The sequence below is a fragment of the Erigeron canadensis genome, chromosome 1 (assembly GCF_010389155.1).
Source record: "Erigeron canadensis isolate Cc75 chromosome 1, C_canadensis_v1, whole genome shotgun sequence".
NCBI lineage: Eukaryota > Viridiplantae > Streptophyta > Magnoliopsida > Asterales > Asteraceae > Erigeron > Erigeron canadensis.
The window spans coordinates 56,629,146-56,646,165 of NC_057761.1; the positions used below are offsets into that span (position 1 = coordinate 56,629,146).

The window sequence follows — 17,020 nt, forward strand, 5'->3', positions numbered from 1 at the left end:
ACTTATAAGCTATAGCTTAGAATTAACATGAGGCTTCTGCTTTTACTTTCCATGAGCAAAGTGGCAGGAATGGAAAGGTTTCACAAGAGCCAAAAACATGGACAGAACAGAGAGAACAGTTGTCCAATCCAAGCATAAGCACTCTTCGACCTATCCAGTGATGTAAATAATGGCCTTAACGGCCGTTATAACGGTAACGGAGGTCCAGCGTTACGTTAAGGGGGTTGGAGGGTAAATTTAAAGGTCTAAGGATTTAACAGCCGTTATAACGGATTTAACGGTCTTAACGGCCTTTATAACGGGATTTAACGGTCAAATAACATAATTTAACGGTCAAATAACGGATTTAACGGAGCTTAACGGTCAAATAACGGTCAAAAGACATTTTTTTGACTAATTTTGTTAGGATATTGCTAACATATATATTTTTTTATATAAATTCCTTTATATTTTATAGTCTCCGTTATAACGCCGTTATAACTCCGCGAAATGAGATTTAACCTTAAAGGTGGTCGACCGCCGAGTGACCGCCAAACGTTATTTACAACCTTGGACCTATCAGCAAAAGAGAGATGAAAAGTTCCTATAGTGATGACTGATGAGATAATGCAATATGAACAGTTCTAAGCAAATGCCATCATAGAAACTATGGAATAACAAAAAAAACTGATGATCATAATAGCATAGAAAGACAAAAGCCAACAGCTCTAAAATAGGAAAATACATTATTACCTAGAATTAGTTTTATCTAATATGTGACATTATTACCGACCAAGGAGGTGCAAAAAGAACCTAGAATTAGTTATACTGAGCTACTTAGATGATAATACAAAAACCATTGTTTCTCAAACCCATGAACAATTGGATCAAACCTTGGCATATAGCTCTGATGGATATTCCCAAATACAGAAGATGGAATAGTCTTGAAACTATTGCAACAGTGCCAACAGGGAGATAGAATCTAAATAATATAACAAAGATATTAGCAGCCTGCAGAAAGATAATGATAACCAAATTGCTTTGGTTTACAGATTCAGACCTGCTGCTAACAAACAAGAATAACCTTGTAATAGTGAAATAAAACGTTCTGGGTAAAATATAGCAGAAGTATGATGAAAGTAGATCAGATTAAACCCCCCAATTGCTACAAAGCAATGGAGCTAATTAACAGCAATTTGTACACAACTACTAAAAACCGGCAAAACGCATGAGAAATAATCTGACAATTCTTAACCGTGATATACCATAAACAAAATTAAAAATGAACTGCGACCGCAAAGATCATGCAACCATCCACTAGATCTTATTCCACATGGGAGGTTGTGACCCAAGGAAATGAAGAACATGGACCAGCCCATTATGATAGCACATATATACGACATCCTGTCATCAGATTGTTTGCCAACAATCGGTTGTAATTACAAGGCATTAATATCACTAGTAACCATGATTTCTAACAAACTGGCTATCAAAATTTGTCTGCTCTCTTTTGATTTATGTTATCACCACCTATAAGGCTATAAGGTCCTAAGTTCTTGAATCTACAAATTTTAAATCCAAACCTTCTGCTGCAACTGAATAGCTTTAAATAAAAAAAACAAATTCCCATTAAGGAGAAAGTTACAAACACACGAAAACCTGGGAGCAGTTAGTAAGCACTTCTCACAAGCACTGGTCAACTCAAATGTTTAACACAAGTGTTGGTCAAACTTTTGACCAGCTCGCTCTTTTGTCTCTACAACCAATAACATTCTGAAAAGTGGCAATGACTCACATGTCATTAATGTCGGGTCTAAGTAGTTAACCGCTCCAAATGTGAATCAAATTAGATGATGGGGACAATATGACCTATCTTATTTACGGAGAAACTGAAAAAAAATAGAAGCACAGCTATAAAAAGCAAATCCACCGGTCATAAAGGATTATAAAAGAGCCATAAAATGGAAACGACACTGATCCAATCCATTATCCATGCACAACAGTTCTCAAACCTAAGAATAGAACAAGATAAAAAAGAGTACCATGGTGAGAGAAAGTTAAAGACCCGATACTACCAAAAGTAGAAAATTCCATAGCAGAACAAGCATGGTCATTATGATTGGAACATACAGTATTTAGGACCAAATACAGCTGCAGACAAAAAGAATAAATCATGCAAAGCTAACACACAAGGGAAACAAAGAAGTCTGTGGATAATGAAGACAGTTGCTAATGGTATATCAGCAAGGACACCGATCAAGTCATTTTTCAGTCGTCTAATTCGACAAAAAATGCATCATCAGGCACCTTAAACCTATCCGAAGAAAAACAAATAAGAAACGAAAAGAAAAACTGATAACACAAACTAGAAAGTTATTAGAAAATAACTAAAAGAAATGTAAAACACGTGGACAAGAGCTCATTCTGCTCAAGACATGATGCCTGAAACCAATCATCTTAGGAGAAACTCATTAGCTACGAAAGATTAAAACAGGCTACGTAGTTTCAATATACAAATATCGAACCAGGATAGGCCCCATAAAGGTATAAAGAATGGATTGCAGAATGTTAACATCACTTGTATGTGATGCCCATATAACCACTAATTAACGGGCACTCAAAAACTACGAAAAATGGCGATTCAACCAACAAAGTGCCCTTACAATCCAGATATCCCGCATGTTCCACAGACAAAATGATAGAATATCTATAGAAAAGACGGATGTAAGATTGTAACAGTGAAATGGCATAACAGTGAACGAACTGAGGTCTCCCAACATCACTGTAGAGGGGTATCTAGCATTGTGTTTTGTCAGCTACTGTGATATGGAATTAACAGAAAGTCAATTATAAAGAAGACGTTTCCGTTGTAACCTGGAAGTCCATTGCTCATAAGCTTATGAATTATGATTTCTACCCAATAATTGCACCAACCACAACAGGATTGGGACCACAAAACCCAGGCCGAGTTAAACTTGTAATTACCCAATAAAAGATGGGATACAAATCAGGCATAAACATAAAATCCAACATATATTAAGCTTCTGCTTATACATGATTAATTGTCGGTTGTATAAAGGTAAGCCAAACAAACAATGTGTCAACAACTACGACATCTAATAACAATAACCCATATGGACTAAACCAGGCATCCGGCAGTTCAAAGAAAGAAGCAACAAGTGAGTGAACAAAAATTGGCTCACCTTTCAATTAAATTTATTTCAAACCTTCATGTTTAAAGATTGCTCTATTTTAATCAACGAATACGTAAAGCAACGACCAGTAACTGTATATCCCTCTCCTTTTATCTCATGGTGAAACGTCCGTGTTTAAAGATCTCAATCAAAATTCTAAGTTATATGATCTAATTGTATTGTGGCATGTATCATATCAACCGACATTTAGTTATTGATATGTAGGAAAGCCCTAACCCTAAATCTAATAAGCCCAAATAGATTCATATACGAATTACTAATAAAGGATTTTCCTAAACACATGATTAATAATTTTAGTAAAGTACAGAGTAATATAGATATAGATATAAATAAAAACATATATTATATGTAAATAAATAAGAGTAAGAAAAAGATACCCAAAAAAATCCGGGCTGCTGTGATAGGGCAAAATCCGAGAAAGAAGGAGAAGTTAAAGAGAATAGGAAATTCTTCAAATCTTGGATGGTTATACCACCGTAATTCATTCCAATAATATAGGCACACAACTTACAAAACAACCCTCAATCATACTAATTAACTTACTACCCCCATACTTAATAAAAATAGCAAAAATATAAATTTAAACGTAACAATACTTTCCCCTTAACCCACTTTTTGCCCTCAAAAAGTGAATCAAGGACCTTTGTCTTCATCTTCTGTTGCTTGATTCTCATCGTCTGCCACCTCAAGTATGTAAAGTTGTTTTTTTCTTACACTTGTGGCCGGGGACGAACTTTTCGGTACACCAGAAACATTCTCCTTGTGCCCTTTTTAACTCGAGTTTATCACTTGTCAAACGCCTTGAGGTAAGAGTTCCTGGTTTGAAAGTCGATGGCTCGGTTGTTGGACTTGGCAGCAAGGGAAGTTTTGAAGCATTAACCGGCGGTGTTATTTTGGCGTGTTCATTACCACTCGCGACCTGTTGTGACCCGTCCTCAGCGGCCTTGAGTTTATTCAGCAGGCTCTGGTTGTTGATATCTTGAATTCTTGCTAACCCATATGCCTCATGCAGTGTTTGAGGCTTGAACATTTTCACAGGATCCTTAATTTCTGGTTTAAGGGCTTTCAAATAAAGGCTAACCGCTTGTGACTCACTTAGGGTAACCTTGTTCAGCAAGGAGTCAAAAGTGGTGTTGAGTTCATGAAGTGAACCTGTTTGATTTAGTGAAGCCAATTCTTCCAATGAGTCCTCAAACATAGCATTGGAGAAACGGGTTTTGATGGATCGAACATAGTCATTCCATGAAATTTCAGCTACAGTTGCCCCACGTGTCTGCTTAAATGCCCTGTGCCATTGAATGGCTTCCCCTTCGAGGTGAATGATAGCATATTTCAACTTCAGGTTATCTGGTGTTTCATCGATGCTAAAAAAGTGCTCGCAACGGTAAACCCATGCCTTCACGCCCTCCCCGGAAAAACGTGGGAATTCCACCTTACCTATTCGCATAGGACGCATTCCCCCTCTGGACTCGACCTCACTGGAAAAACTTCCCCCGCCCCCGCCACTGCCGGAAGTACCTGATCCGTTGCCACTGGAACCCCCGCCTTGTGATTGATCCTTGAACGCCTGAAGGATCTCTGCCTGTAGCTTCATTGACTGTTCCTGTTGCTGCATCAACGTTGCTAGGGCTGTCTGCAGATCCTTGATAGCCTTGTCGTGGTCCTTGAGGGTGTTCTCCACATCTTGATTGCGAGTAGTAGTCATGATTGATCGACTGGGAATCCGAAAAGGATCGAGAGTGCTCTGATACCGTTGATAGGGCAAGATCCGAGAAAGAAGGAAAAGCTAAAGAGAATAGGAAATTCTTCAAATCTTGGATGGTTATACCACCGTAATTCATTCCAATAATATAGGCACACAACTTACAAAACAACCCTCAATCATACTAATTAACTTATCACCCCCCATACTTAATAAAAATAGCAAAAATATAAATTTAAACGTAACATGTTGTTGTAGATAGATATACAGAGGGACGACGCTGGTAATACTCGATCGCTAGCTTTATTTATCGGTTTTTTATTTATATAGCTCGGTGCGTTAGTCAAACGCCAAGTCTTACTTTTAAAAAATCGCGGTTCTTTTTGTGTTTTTTTTCTTTCTATTTATATCTCTGTAGGTCGGCGCATTTTTTTTATTTTAATTACGGAGTATTTCATGTTAGTATTTTCCTTTATATTATATAAAAAAAAATTAGAGAATCGATTTTAAATTAAAGTATTAAACCTCATGATATAATATTTCTATAGGCTTAAAAAAAAATACACTCTCTTTTTTTTCTTATAAAAATTAAATTAGATACCTAGGTGAAAGAGATTATATCAAATAAATAATAATGTGTTTCGGGTTTAATATATAATTGAGTCAAGTAGTTGTTTTGAGCCCCCAATTTTTATATAATGGGCTTAAGGCTTTGCTAATGTTATACCCGCTATACCAAAAAAATAAAATAAAATGGTGGGTCTATTGCAAAAAACCAAAAATATTAAGGAACAAGGCATCAAAGTTAGACAGCCGTTCAAAAAAGTCTTAACATTCTTTAGAAATGGCCCCAAACTTAATCTTTCAAATGTATACGATTAAGCTAGGTCCCAAGTTTAATCTCGTTTGTGGCATAAAAAAGTTTGAGCCAACACTATTGTTTCCTATAATTTTATCCTTTAAATTGAAATGGAAAACGAAAAAAATGGATAATTTTATTTATTTGATTGCCTAAAAAAATGAAAATGAAAAGAAAACATGTAAAGAATGGAATCATTATTTTTATTTTTTTAAGTTTTTAAAAATTTTGATATGCTATTATATATTAACTTTAACTGTTTAATATAAGAAAATGTAATTAAGCTATAATTTATTTTTTCTTATTAATCTTTTTTTCAGATTTTTATATATTTTTTTTATACTTATTTTTTATTTGTACTAAATCTAAGCCCAATTACATGTTTTCTTTCTCGATGTGGACTCGACTCTTTCTTATCAAACTCTCTCTAAAAAATTAATGTTCATTCCTTTTAAAATAATAATGATGATAGATATTTTAGCATAGCATTTCTAATTTTCTATCTTAAAATAGGATGGCTCTTAAAATCTCCGTACCTCAGTACCTCACCATTGGTAGAAAATGTGATTGAATAGGTTGTCTTTTTTTTTTTTTTTTTTTCCACATTTGAAAATTTAATTACATGGCTGCTTACGAACCACATATAGTCTAGCCCATTATAGATTGCACTTTGGGTTATGGACCGGCCAATTACAAGCCACCTTTAGATAAAACCCGTATAATATAACTTTCCGTCTTTTGTTTAACTAGATTATTATCCGCGTAATACACGAGAAACATATATGATTATTGACATGTTAAATTTTTATAATATCATAAGTTGACAAATATTCAACCAGGTAAGAATTAAACCATTAAAAAACATGAAGTCACATTAGTAGTCGTTTAAATTCAGGTTAACAGTGACCAAACAGTTGAAAAATGGATACATCATCTATTAGAGGTCTTGCTAAATAAGTTTTTATTTCTTTGGATGTCTTTCATTCATCTGGATATGTTTGCATTGTCATTGTACTCATGCTTCAACGTTTTTCTCAAATAATTTAGTTATTCACTAAAATTACTAAACAATTTAATTATCCATCTATATAGCATGTCGTATTAATCTAATTTAAAACTATGTATAATCATTGCAATTTTCATACAATTATTTTTCTATTTTATAATTGTGATAGGTTTTTAACATATTGATTTAATAAAAATGTTACAAATATCATATAGAAAAATATAACTCAATAAAAAACGTATTACATTAAAAAAAAGTTTATTGTAAAAAATTATAAATTAATTTTAAAGATAAAAAATGATGTAAAATATAAAAATATTGGTTTCCATAATTGTATCATTAAAAACATTAATTATTAATGTCTACAAATTTAAATAAGGAAATAATAATAATTTAAGTTTATTAAAATAAAATTAAATCTAAAAAAGTTAAATAAAGTATATGATATCATCATTTGATCTAACGACTCTAATTAAAAGTTGAACTTCATCCAAGGGTTCATACTTTTTCAATTATGAATTAAGGAATCTCTTTTATATATATTTAGAGATTTTACATTAACCAAAATAATCTTAGATAAATTATATTAAGTACTTTATTACTTTCCTAATTTCCTCATTTATCAAGGATAATTTATTTGGTGAAGGACAACTTTCCCTGATTTGAGAAAGCCTATAGAAATTAAATATTCTAATAGTATGATCATTGTAGGAAAGTTATATAAAAAAAAAGTATGGTCACGATGGATTGTGTTTCAAAATTCAAATAATATGAACAAGTTAAAGTTGACAAAATTTTACGGGACTAAAGTCTAAAGGTCACCGTATCCATATCTATTTCTTTCTTTGGCTATAGATAGAATTGTTTGACTCGTAGTACTCCAATGTCATAGTTAAATATGATTTGCACCAACATGGCAACATTTGCACAATTTTGACATAATGGTGCAATCAATGGAGATGAACAATGAAAGCGAGCTAGCGTGAAGAGACCTTTCAAACCATAAATAAAAAATGATTAATATAAATGTCAAATTGCATCAAGAAGAGAATGAATACAAAATGTTGGTTGCACTCGTGTTTTTAACAAAAATCCAAGCAGGAAAAAGGAAAAATAGAACATAGATCTTGTCCAGCAAAGACTTCAATATCTAAATACTTCAATTGATTAGATAAACTAAATCCAAATTCTACTATGAGAGATGGAAAGAGATAGACTCTTCTCCGCCATGAGAATCAATGAACGTAACTAAACTATCTTCATTCCAGCTTCATTTGGATGGTATAGGCTATTGGGGAAAAGACCAAAGTTCAATCGCTCACATCACTGTATTTAGTGATGTACTGGACTAGTTTGGAGTTTAGAATGCAAGTAAAAATAAAATAATATTCGCCGTTCAAAAGAATAAAACTAATTCAACTGTCACGAGTCACACAACATTTACTGTGGGGTGACAACCCATATCACTGAAATAAATATTTCGAATTACAAAAGTAGCTTCCAACTAACATAAAGAATATATCAATAATCAAATAATCTTAGCCTCGTCTTTCGAAGGATCATGAAGGGTACCAAACATCCAGTCCATCCAAACAGTGAAATGACCATAATTGTGACGGTATGTCTTGTGATGAATGGTGTGGTAGCCAGCTCCCATTACCGGCCATAGTTTCCCATGGATGCAATCATGAATATTAATAGCCCACATAAGTTCTATGAATAACAGAGCTATGTGGGTCATCAAATGCGTGGGGACGATAAATAGAGCAATCAGATGTGATATCGCCTGCAACATCCCGTCTAGAGGGTGAAAGGCAAGCCCTGATACATACACATATTATACAATATACATCAATTAGAATGTCTTTTCCTAATTTAACAGGCCTAATTAGATAGTAAGACGGATCTAGACAAAAGGGCGCTCACCAGCAAATGGGGAAAGCGTATTCTGCTTATTGTAGATATGATGAGTAGCGTGAAGATATTTGTAAAGAGGTTTAATATCATGCAACGCTCTATGGATCCAATAGATGCCAAATTCGACAATCACTAAGTAAAGACCCAAATTCCAAGCGTAGGAAGCCCATCCGACGTCACTTACCCGTGAGAAACATCTTGTCCATCCATTTTCAACCATGAATTCGGAGATCGCAGGAAGAGCACAATAGCATGGCATACCCTTCATTGTAACATACATTTGCATACACATAGCTTTTCTCGAAGGCATAGCAGCTACAAGCCAAAAATTATCAATAAAACACTAGTAGAATTATTTTCTTCAGTAACAAGAAAAATTTTTAAATTTAATTTTTTTTGTATAACCACAAGTTACATAGATTAAAAAACAGATAAATATAATGCATTAGCATTTTGCAGACCATATATATCTTTCACTTTAATTAATCTCCTATAAGAAAATAATAGTGTTGTAACCTTCTGCCCCCAATTATCCCTCATTACTATTTCGGGAACTTCAGTGAACTCGAAACTAGACAGCATGCACTTCTAATCGAACGCACAGAAACTATTGATTTGAAATAACTTACCTTGAATTATTTGAAAGTGACACTTAAATGATAAAATAAAACTATTAAAAATGGGGTGAAAATATACTCGTATATCATATCAAGATATACAAGTACAGATCACATCTTAAAATTCTTCCAAATCATCGATCACTATCGATCATAAGCTAGAAAACAAAACACATAAATGAAGAGAACAAAAAAAGGACAATGAAAAAATAGATACATCAGAAATCTATATGTGGGTCGAATCATAAGTCAAACATACAATTAATTAATAATAAAATATATCAAACAACAACAATACCAAAACCAAAATCGCACGGACACGTGGGGTACGAGGAGGTAAGACGTGGTAGACAGTCAAACCCCAACCGTCTCGATCGAGATAATGAATTGAATAATTAATAAACTTAAAAACTATATTATACATATATATATAGCATATAATTAAAAAGAAAAAGATGGTAATTAGCGACTGACCTTCAGGGAGAAAAACATTACGTTTAAAATGATAGATATAGAGAGACCAAAGGCCAGCGGAGATGAAGTAACAAAGGGTGGCAGCAAGATATAAACGCAGCCAGGCTTGAAAGAAATGTGGGAGTGGGGTCCATAGTTGACCGGGCAGTAAAGTTCCGAGCACCATTTGGTTGTATAAGTTTGTTTCCTTTGTGAAATGTACCAAGTAGTTTTCGTCGATGTCCATCTGATGAGGTTGTATGAGATTCCGGCCAATGGTACGGCTGCGGTGGTCAACCAACCGTGTCTGTCTGGTCAGGTAAGTGGAAAGTTAGAAAATGCAAAAGAGATGATGACAGAGGGAATGGTAAGCGTGCAAGTCTTTTCTTTTTCAAAAGGTGTAAAGTTAAAGATGCTTTAGGTTTCCAACGTGAAGGAATATTTTTGGGAAGCGACCTGTATACAACTAATTTTTGCCAATACATTTCTGATTGTGCTTTAGAGTGTTATATTGTATAACAGCATAAAACATATTTGGTGGTGTATCACCAAAAACCGGTAACGTACGGATCACCTCTCAATATTTATAGACCATACTAGATTTTTATCCTGCGAAAAACGCGGGTAAGTTTTTAAAAATCGATTTTAATAAATTGATACAAAATTATATTTGAGAAAATAAAATAATTAGTTTAGAAGTTTAATATATTAGATAAAAAACAATTACTAAAACATACTAATAACATAATTAGTAAATAGGGTAAAAAATGTATATCCATCATCAATATAACAACCACATAAACCTTGGTTGTATAACAGCCACATAAACCTTACCCTATATATATATATATATATATATATAATATTATATAAAGTTTGCATAACATAGAAAAGGTTAAGAGAATGCTTTTGTAACTCAATTACATGGAAAATAGGCTAAATATTGGATAGGGGGTGTTATTTGTATCCAAAAGTCAATTAGCTTTTTTTCTTTTTAATTTAATTTAAAATATTCTGACAACTTTTTGCTTTTGTAGGTTTTTGTTTTCTAAATTATTAATGTCACATTTTTTACTTTTTCAATTTTATTAAATACAAAACATTTTATTTATAATACCTGTTTAGAAAAAGTAGTAATTTTGAAAGAATAAAATACAGTTAGAAACTTTAAAATTTAAACATTCTAGTTTTATCCCAGGCAGTCAAATTGTGGAAAACATGATTTTGTTTAAAAAGAGATATAATTTAATTGAGATTTTGAAACAATACAATACAGTTAGAAAATGAGATTAAATACATAGACTAACCAACAAATCAGATACATTATAAATAGTTAATTAAAACTAGCATTTTCACAAAACAAATTAACAGTAACCAAATTCCGTCAGGCATCTGTTTTCCGACGACAATTTCGGCAAGCAACCTTTTTCCGGCAAAAACAAAAGAAACGTAAATTTCCCGGCGAAAATTCCGGCAAGGAACTATTTTCCAGCAATATAAAACTTGATCTTTATATATATATATAAATACATATTTTCCGGAAACCACCTGTCTCGACCACCTCCTGCCACCCTCAACCACCGCCACTTTCAGCAACCACCACCAACCGCCGCCACTTTCAAATCAATACCGTCACCCCTTATCAGATCTAACCGCCGCCACTTCAGCAATCACCACCAACCACCGCAACTTTCAAATCTAAACCACCACCCTTTTTCAAATCGAACAACCGCAACTTTTAGCAACAACCACCAACCGCCGCCACTTTCAGATCTAAACCGTCAGCCCTTTCAGATCTAAACTTAACCACCACCAATCGCCGGATCTGAAAAGGGAGAGAAAATAAAGGGGCGGCAATGGTGAGAGACGGCCGGAGTTGGGGGAAAAGAGGGTGGCTGCCGGAGTTGGGGGAAAAAGAGTGTGGCAGCCGAAGGGTTTTTTGGGGGAGAGGGGTGGAGGCTTTTTTTAGGGGAGAAATAAAAGTGCAATTTTTATTTTTGTTTTAGGGGTGGAATGGAAGTCTTTTTCTTTTCAGAATGAAAGTGCAATTTTTGTAGGTTAAAATTTATATGGAGAGCCTTTCAAAAAAAAAATTATATGGGGAATGGGAAGTTTTTATATAGACGTGGAAGCCCTTTTTTTAGGGGGTTAAACTTTATTAATTTTTTTTTAATCGATCTAACATTATTTTAGACATATATTTGTTTTAGCTAACATCAATCAAAATATTATTTTAAATATGTACACTTCTTATCTTTGTAGATATTATACTATTGTTATAATCTTTACAATAACTTATACTATATTGTTTTCTTTAGATGTCAGGTTCTACCGAATATGATTCAAGTGGTGAAGATGATTTTTTTATTAGAACACCCGAATTTGTCACTAATGAGGTATAACTTTTATCAAAAAATTTATTCTTATTTTTATTACTTTATGTTTTAGTTTTGTTATTGTAAATCTTTTATTATTATATGCATTTATTATCATTATTTTCATATGTTTACATGGAGTTTTTATTAATAAAAGCATTTGTTATTATAATAATTATTTTTAAGTTTACTGTAATTTAAAAGTAACACATATAAACTCGTTTGTAGGTGTTCGGATCTCGTGAAGAATTAATCGATTGGGTACAAAAGTTGGCATACTCACTTGGTGTTGTCATTGTAACAAAAAGGTCGAATCCAAGACCTTGTGGTTTCGTGTATAGGGTTCTACTCAAATGTCAACGTGGCGGCAAATATCAATATAAGGATTCAAGTAAAGATACTGGCACCAGGAAAACTAATTGTCCATTCGAATTAGAAGGAAGATATTCAGATGAATATGATTGTTGGATCTTAAGGGTGATATGTGATGAACACAACCATCGACCTATATTGTTTATGGAGGGTCATCCATATGCAAAGCGACTTTCCGCGGATGAATTTAATTATGTTGCAGATTTAACAAGGATGCATGTGCCACCACGTAATATTCTATCGCTACTTAAGAAGCGAAATTTAAGTAATGCGTCTACTCCCAAGACTATTTACAACGCACGCAATAAAATTCGCATGGTGGAAAATCTCAAATGCAGGTTCTCATGTCCCTATTGCATTCTAACAATTATGTATACGAATTTACTACAACTGAGTCAAATGAGTTGGATAATTTATTTTTCGTTCATCCAACATCATTTGATATCTGGCGTGCATTTCCACATGTGTTGATTATCGATGCCACGTACAAAACAAACCCTTATAATATGCCTTTCGTTGAGATTGTTGGCGTAACTTCAACCAGCAATACATTTTCAATAGCTTTTGCTTTTATCCATAGCGAAAAGACAGCTAACTATAAATGGGTCTTAGATTGTCTAAAACTGACACTAGACGAGTGCATGCTCCCACGGGTTATAGTTATAGATAAAGAGATGGCACTAGTGAATGCATGCAATGAAGTTTTTCCCGATGCCGCTCAGTTACTTTGCAGGTACCACATTATTTTATTTACTTTTATTAGTTTTATTTATTTTATTATACTTACTAAAATAAAATTTAAATTTACTTTATAGGTGGCATATTGAGCAGAATATAATTGGAAGGTGTAGACAATTTTGTAAGTTATTACATGATTTGGAAGAATTTTTTTCATTATGGAAGTTACTAATAAAATCTACAACGTTGGAATCCTACACACACAATTATAATAAATTTGAGTCATTGTTGATCAATTATCCACGTATGTCTACTATATTTGCATTTCTATTTGATATATATGATTTATTTATATATACATAATATATATATATATATATCTTACAAGTTTATTTTGAATTTCAGGAGTTTTAAATTATATAATAAAAGTTGGTTAAACAAATACAAGGAAATGTTTGTGTCTGTTTGGATTGATCAACATCTCAACTTTGGAAATAACACAACTAATAGGGTAGAGAGCCAACATGCAAAGCTAAAGATATATATGGACAAGAATGCAAAATGTAGTTTGGATAGACTTCTAGGTTGTATTGACGAAATCGTGAAGTCGCAACTAACATTAATCAAAGAAAGCTTGGAAAATAGTAGAGTCGTTCGCATTCATAAGCATAATCTACGATATTTCAAACTTTTGCGTGGTTTTGTTTCAAATGAGGCTCTCAAAAAAGTTCTTGAGGATCGTAAGCGATGGAAGGATCATAAGGGAGATTGTGATTGTCGACTTCGCACTGCTTATGGGTTACCATGTGCGTGCGAACTTTCAATGCATATAAGTTTACGTAAGTACTCTCATTTACATGCAATTTATTATTTTAAACTATTTATTACAAAATTTTAAATGAAGTAATACTTAATTATATATAAATATAGGTCAATATATTACTTTGGATTCGATTGACATTTTTTGGAGGAAGCTAGATCTTTCACCATCATCTACGCAAAAAGACGATGTTAGCTGTGATGATGTACTGCAACATTTTAAAGAAAACTACAACAAGCAGTCCAAAGTTGGGAAAAAAAGTTGGTTAAGAAAGTTGATGAATATTTTCAGTCCAGATACAACTGACATTCGGGAACCTCGAGTTCAAAATAAAACTCGTGGACAACCAAAGAAATCGCAACAAAAAAAGCGTACCGAGTTTTGTTCAACGAGATTTAGTTGTTCAACCATGCCCGATTTTGTTGAGCCGATTAAGGAGCCTGCCAAACAAAGTACATTTGAATTTGACTTGAACAAGGAGCCAAATATAGATTTGAACGAGGTCCCATATGAGTTTCAGGGTCCACACATGTTGGACTTAAATAAAGCGCCACTGAAGTGTGGTTCAAATTTAATGGACGATATTCCACAAGTATTTCATCCATACATTACGAATATACAAAATGTTTTCGGTGATGAAAACTGTGGATATCGAGCATTAGCTGTTTGTCTTGGACTTAATGAAGACAATTTTTATGAGTACATTCGGCAACAAATGAGAGAAGAGTTGCAAAATCGATATGATTTATACTCGAGGATTTTTGTTACCGATATAAATTCAATGTATCAAGACTTGTCTTTCTTTGGTTCCCTTTGTCCACCGGAACATTGGATGAAAATGCCCGAGGCAGGTGTTTTAGTTGCTAATAAACTTGGTGTGATCGTCCATTCTTTAGACAAGAGAGGCACTACGACGATTTTTCCGTTTTGGTGTGGTCCGGAAGATGTTGAACATCACAGAGCTCTTACAATTGCCCTTGTAAATGGAGAATCACATTTTGTCATGGTGGAGTTACAAGACGAGTACCCAATGCCTGTTATCACGCCATATTGGACATTTCACCATGGTCCGTGTGCAGCCGGATGGGAAATCATGTATAGGTCGCGTCTAGATGTATATATCAGTCTTTGTCGTCGTGGGAGTGGTGTTATTAATATATTTGATTAATTAAGTTAGTGTTTTTGTACTTTTATTATTTTATTACTAGAAATTTAAAATAAACCTTTGCATTTTGTTAATTGTTTTAGTGTTTATACTTTTATCTTGTTATTATTGGAGATTAAAATAAACCTTACATTTTTATATTTTTATGTTATCATGTTGATACATAAATTATGGAAAAAAATGAAACATTAAAATATTAATTTTGGTTAAACATTAATAAAAACATAATCATTACTTTAAAAAAACATAATCATTACTTTTTATTATATCTAACTAAAAAATTAGTAAAAGTTACTAATTACTATGAAAAGTTAGTCAAAGGTTGAATTTTAGATATAAATGATTTTTTTTTATGGGTCTAATTATCAAGCCCCATTGGATAATGAAAAGATTTGAGATTGATCCTTATGCAATATTTTGGCCACGGTAAGCCTATGCGCTAGATAAGCTGTATGAGTTGCGGTCATAGTTATGCACTCGTGCTCAACATCGTCCTTAAATTCCAAGTGGTCGTGTCATATTTCGGAACACAAATTTAAATAAATTTCAAAAGGATGAAACCAACTTATCCAACATACCTTTTAGTCAGTGACGTCTCTGAGAATGTAAAAAATAAATAAATTGAGTCCTGACTCGAAAATAAAAGGTAGACTCTTAGAATTAAGCAGCCAATTATTATAAAATAATAAAAGCTTTTGACATTAAAATAAAATATGACAAAAGTACTATGGTGAGGATATTTTTCAAAGATGGTAGTATACATATCGCTTCCTTAATAAATTTATCTAAAGCGTCAAATTGAAACTCCATGATATTTATTAAAATATAAATAGTATGTTAATAATATTTAATTATTCAAGTATTGATCAATAAAGTTTACTATCTAAGGTTGTCCAAAATTATAAACATTTAAATGAATTGATCAATTATATTTATACAAATATCTAAATTGAATTGAAATAGAAACAATGGAACCGATGTGTAAACAAAAGGTGTAAATATGTTAGAAAAACTAAAAAGGCCATAAAAAAAATATCAAGTCACCAAAGGTAATACAACAACTAGATCTATACCCGGTCGTTGACCAGGTTAGTAACAATATATATATGGGGGAAGTGAATTTGGGGTTGTCCCCCATCTAAGCTTAAATGGGGAACCCTTCACAATTTGTTTTTTTATACCATGAATATCATAGGGGCTCCATCATTTGTTTAAAATACAAATATTATTAAAATATTTGTGTGTGAGGGGTTCCCCATCCAAGCTTAGATGGGGAACAACCACATACTCACTTTATATGTATGTATGTATGTATATATAACTAAGACTTAAGAGTACAGGAAACATGTTAAACTTTATATGCAAAGATAAAATAAATTAACAAAAAATGCAAATAACCAACATTTATTAGTAAGCGTAACATATACCCGATGCGATAACGAAGGGTTAAATTTTATTGCATTGTCGGGTGTCAAGTTTACATAAAAAGAATATATATATATATATATATATATATATATATATATATATATATTGCATCTTATCGATAGCAAAAAGCTAAAAATATCAAACTCTTTTTTTTTATTATATATATATTTTAATGAATTAATGCTAACTTATAAACTAAATTTTAAAGCTTAATTTTTATATTTTATAATAAGTAAAAATGCTAAAAGTTAAAAAGAAATTTTATTAGATAGTGGTATAACTACACGAACTTGTTGTTTCGCAGAATTTCTTTACTTTCATTTTTGTATATGGATAAAACTAAAGTTTTATGCATACATAAATTTGGTTGAAGATAGATGCATACAGTATACCTGTATGAAGACTTTGCATTCTTTTCCCGAAGACAACAAGTC

The 17,020-nt window shown here is 32.8% G+C and overlaps 2 protein-coding genes across 2 annotated transcripts; one reads left to right on the forward strand and one right to left on the reverse strand.

Moving 5' to 3' along the window:
• Positions 1 to 8,133: 8,133 nt before the first annotated feature.
• On the reverse strand, positions 8,134 to 10,121 carry LOC122585197 (delta(7)-sterol-C5(6)-desaturase-like). Its single transcript, XM_043757308.1, has 3 exons — positions 9,770 to 10,121; positions 8,688 to 8,993; positions 8,134 to 8,582 (listed from the first exon to the last, which is right to left on the reverse strand). The coding sequence occupies exons 1-3, from the start codon at positions 9,993 to 9,995 to the stop codon at positions 8,290 to 8,292; spliced, it is 825 nt and encodes a 274-aa protein (XP_043613243.1). The 5' UTR covers positions 9,996 to 10,121; the 3' UTR covers positions 8,134 to 8,289.
• Positions 9,999 to 15,161, forward strand: LOC122595696. Its single transcript, XM_043768123.1, has 6 exons — positions 9,999 to 10,115; positions 12,067 to 12,144; positions 12,352 to 12,833; positions 13,040 to 13,228; positions 13,684 to 13,979; positions 14,104 to 15,161. The coding sequence occupies exons 1-6, from the start codon at positions 9,999 to 10,001 to the stop codon at positions 15,159 to 15,161; spliced, it is 2,220 nt and encodes a 739-aa protein (XP_043624058.1).
• Positions 15,162 to 17,020: the final 1,859 nt, after the last annotated feature.

Excerpts from the sequence above, each read along its gene's own strand:
- LOC122585197 (XM_043757308.1), bottom strand. The coding sequence starts at position 9,995 with ATGGACATCGACGAAAACTACTTGGTACATTTCACAAAGGAAACAAAC. Across the intron at positions 8,994-9,769 it reads TAATGTTTTTCTCCCTGAAG|CTGCTATGCCTTCGAGAAAA; the intron begins GTCAGTCGCTAA and ends TTTGGCTTGTAG. Across the intron at positions 8,583-8,687 it reads TACGCTTTCCCCATTTGCTG|GGCTTGCCTTTCACCCTCTA; the intron begins GTGAGCGCCCTT and ends TGTATGTATCAG.
- LOC122595696 (XM_043768123.1), top strand. The coding sequence starts at position 9,999 with ATGAGGTTGTATGAGATTCCGGCCAATGGTACGGCTGCGGTGGTCAAC. Across the intron at positions 10,116-12,066 it reads AGATGATGACAGAGGGAATG|ATGTCAGGTTCTACCGAATA; the intron begins GTAAGCGTGCAA and ends TGTTTTCTTTAG. Across the intron at positions 12,834-13,039 it reads GTGGAAAATCTCAAATGCAG|CAATACATTTTCAATAGCTT; the intron begins GTTCTCATGTCC and ends AACTTCAACCAG.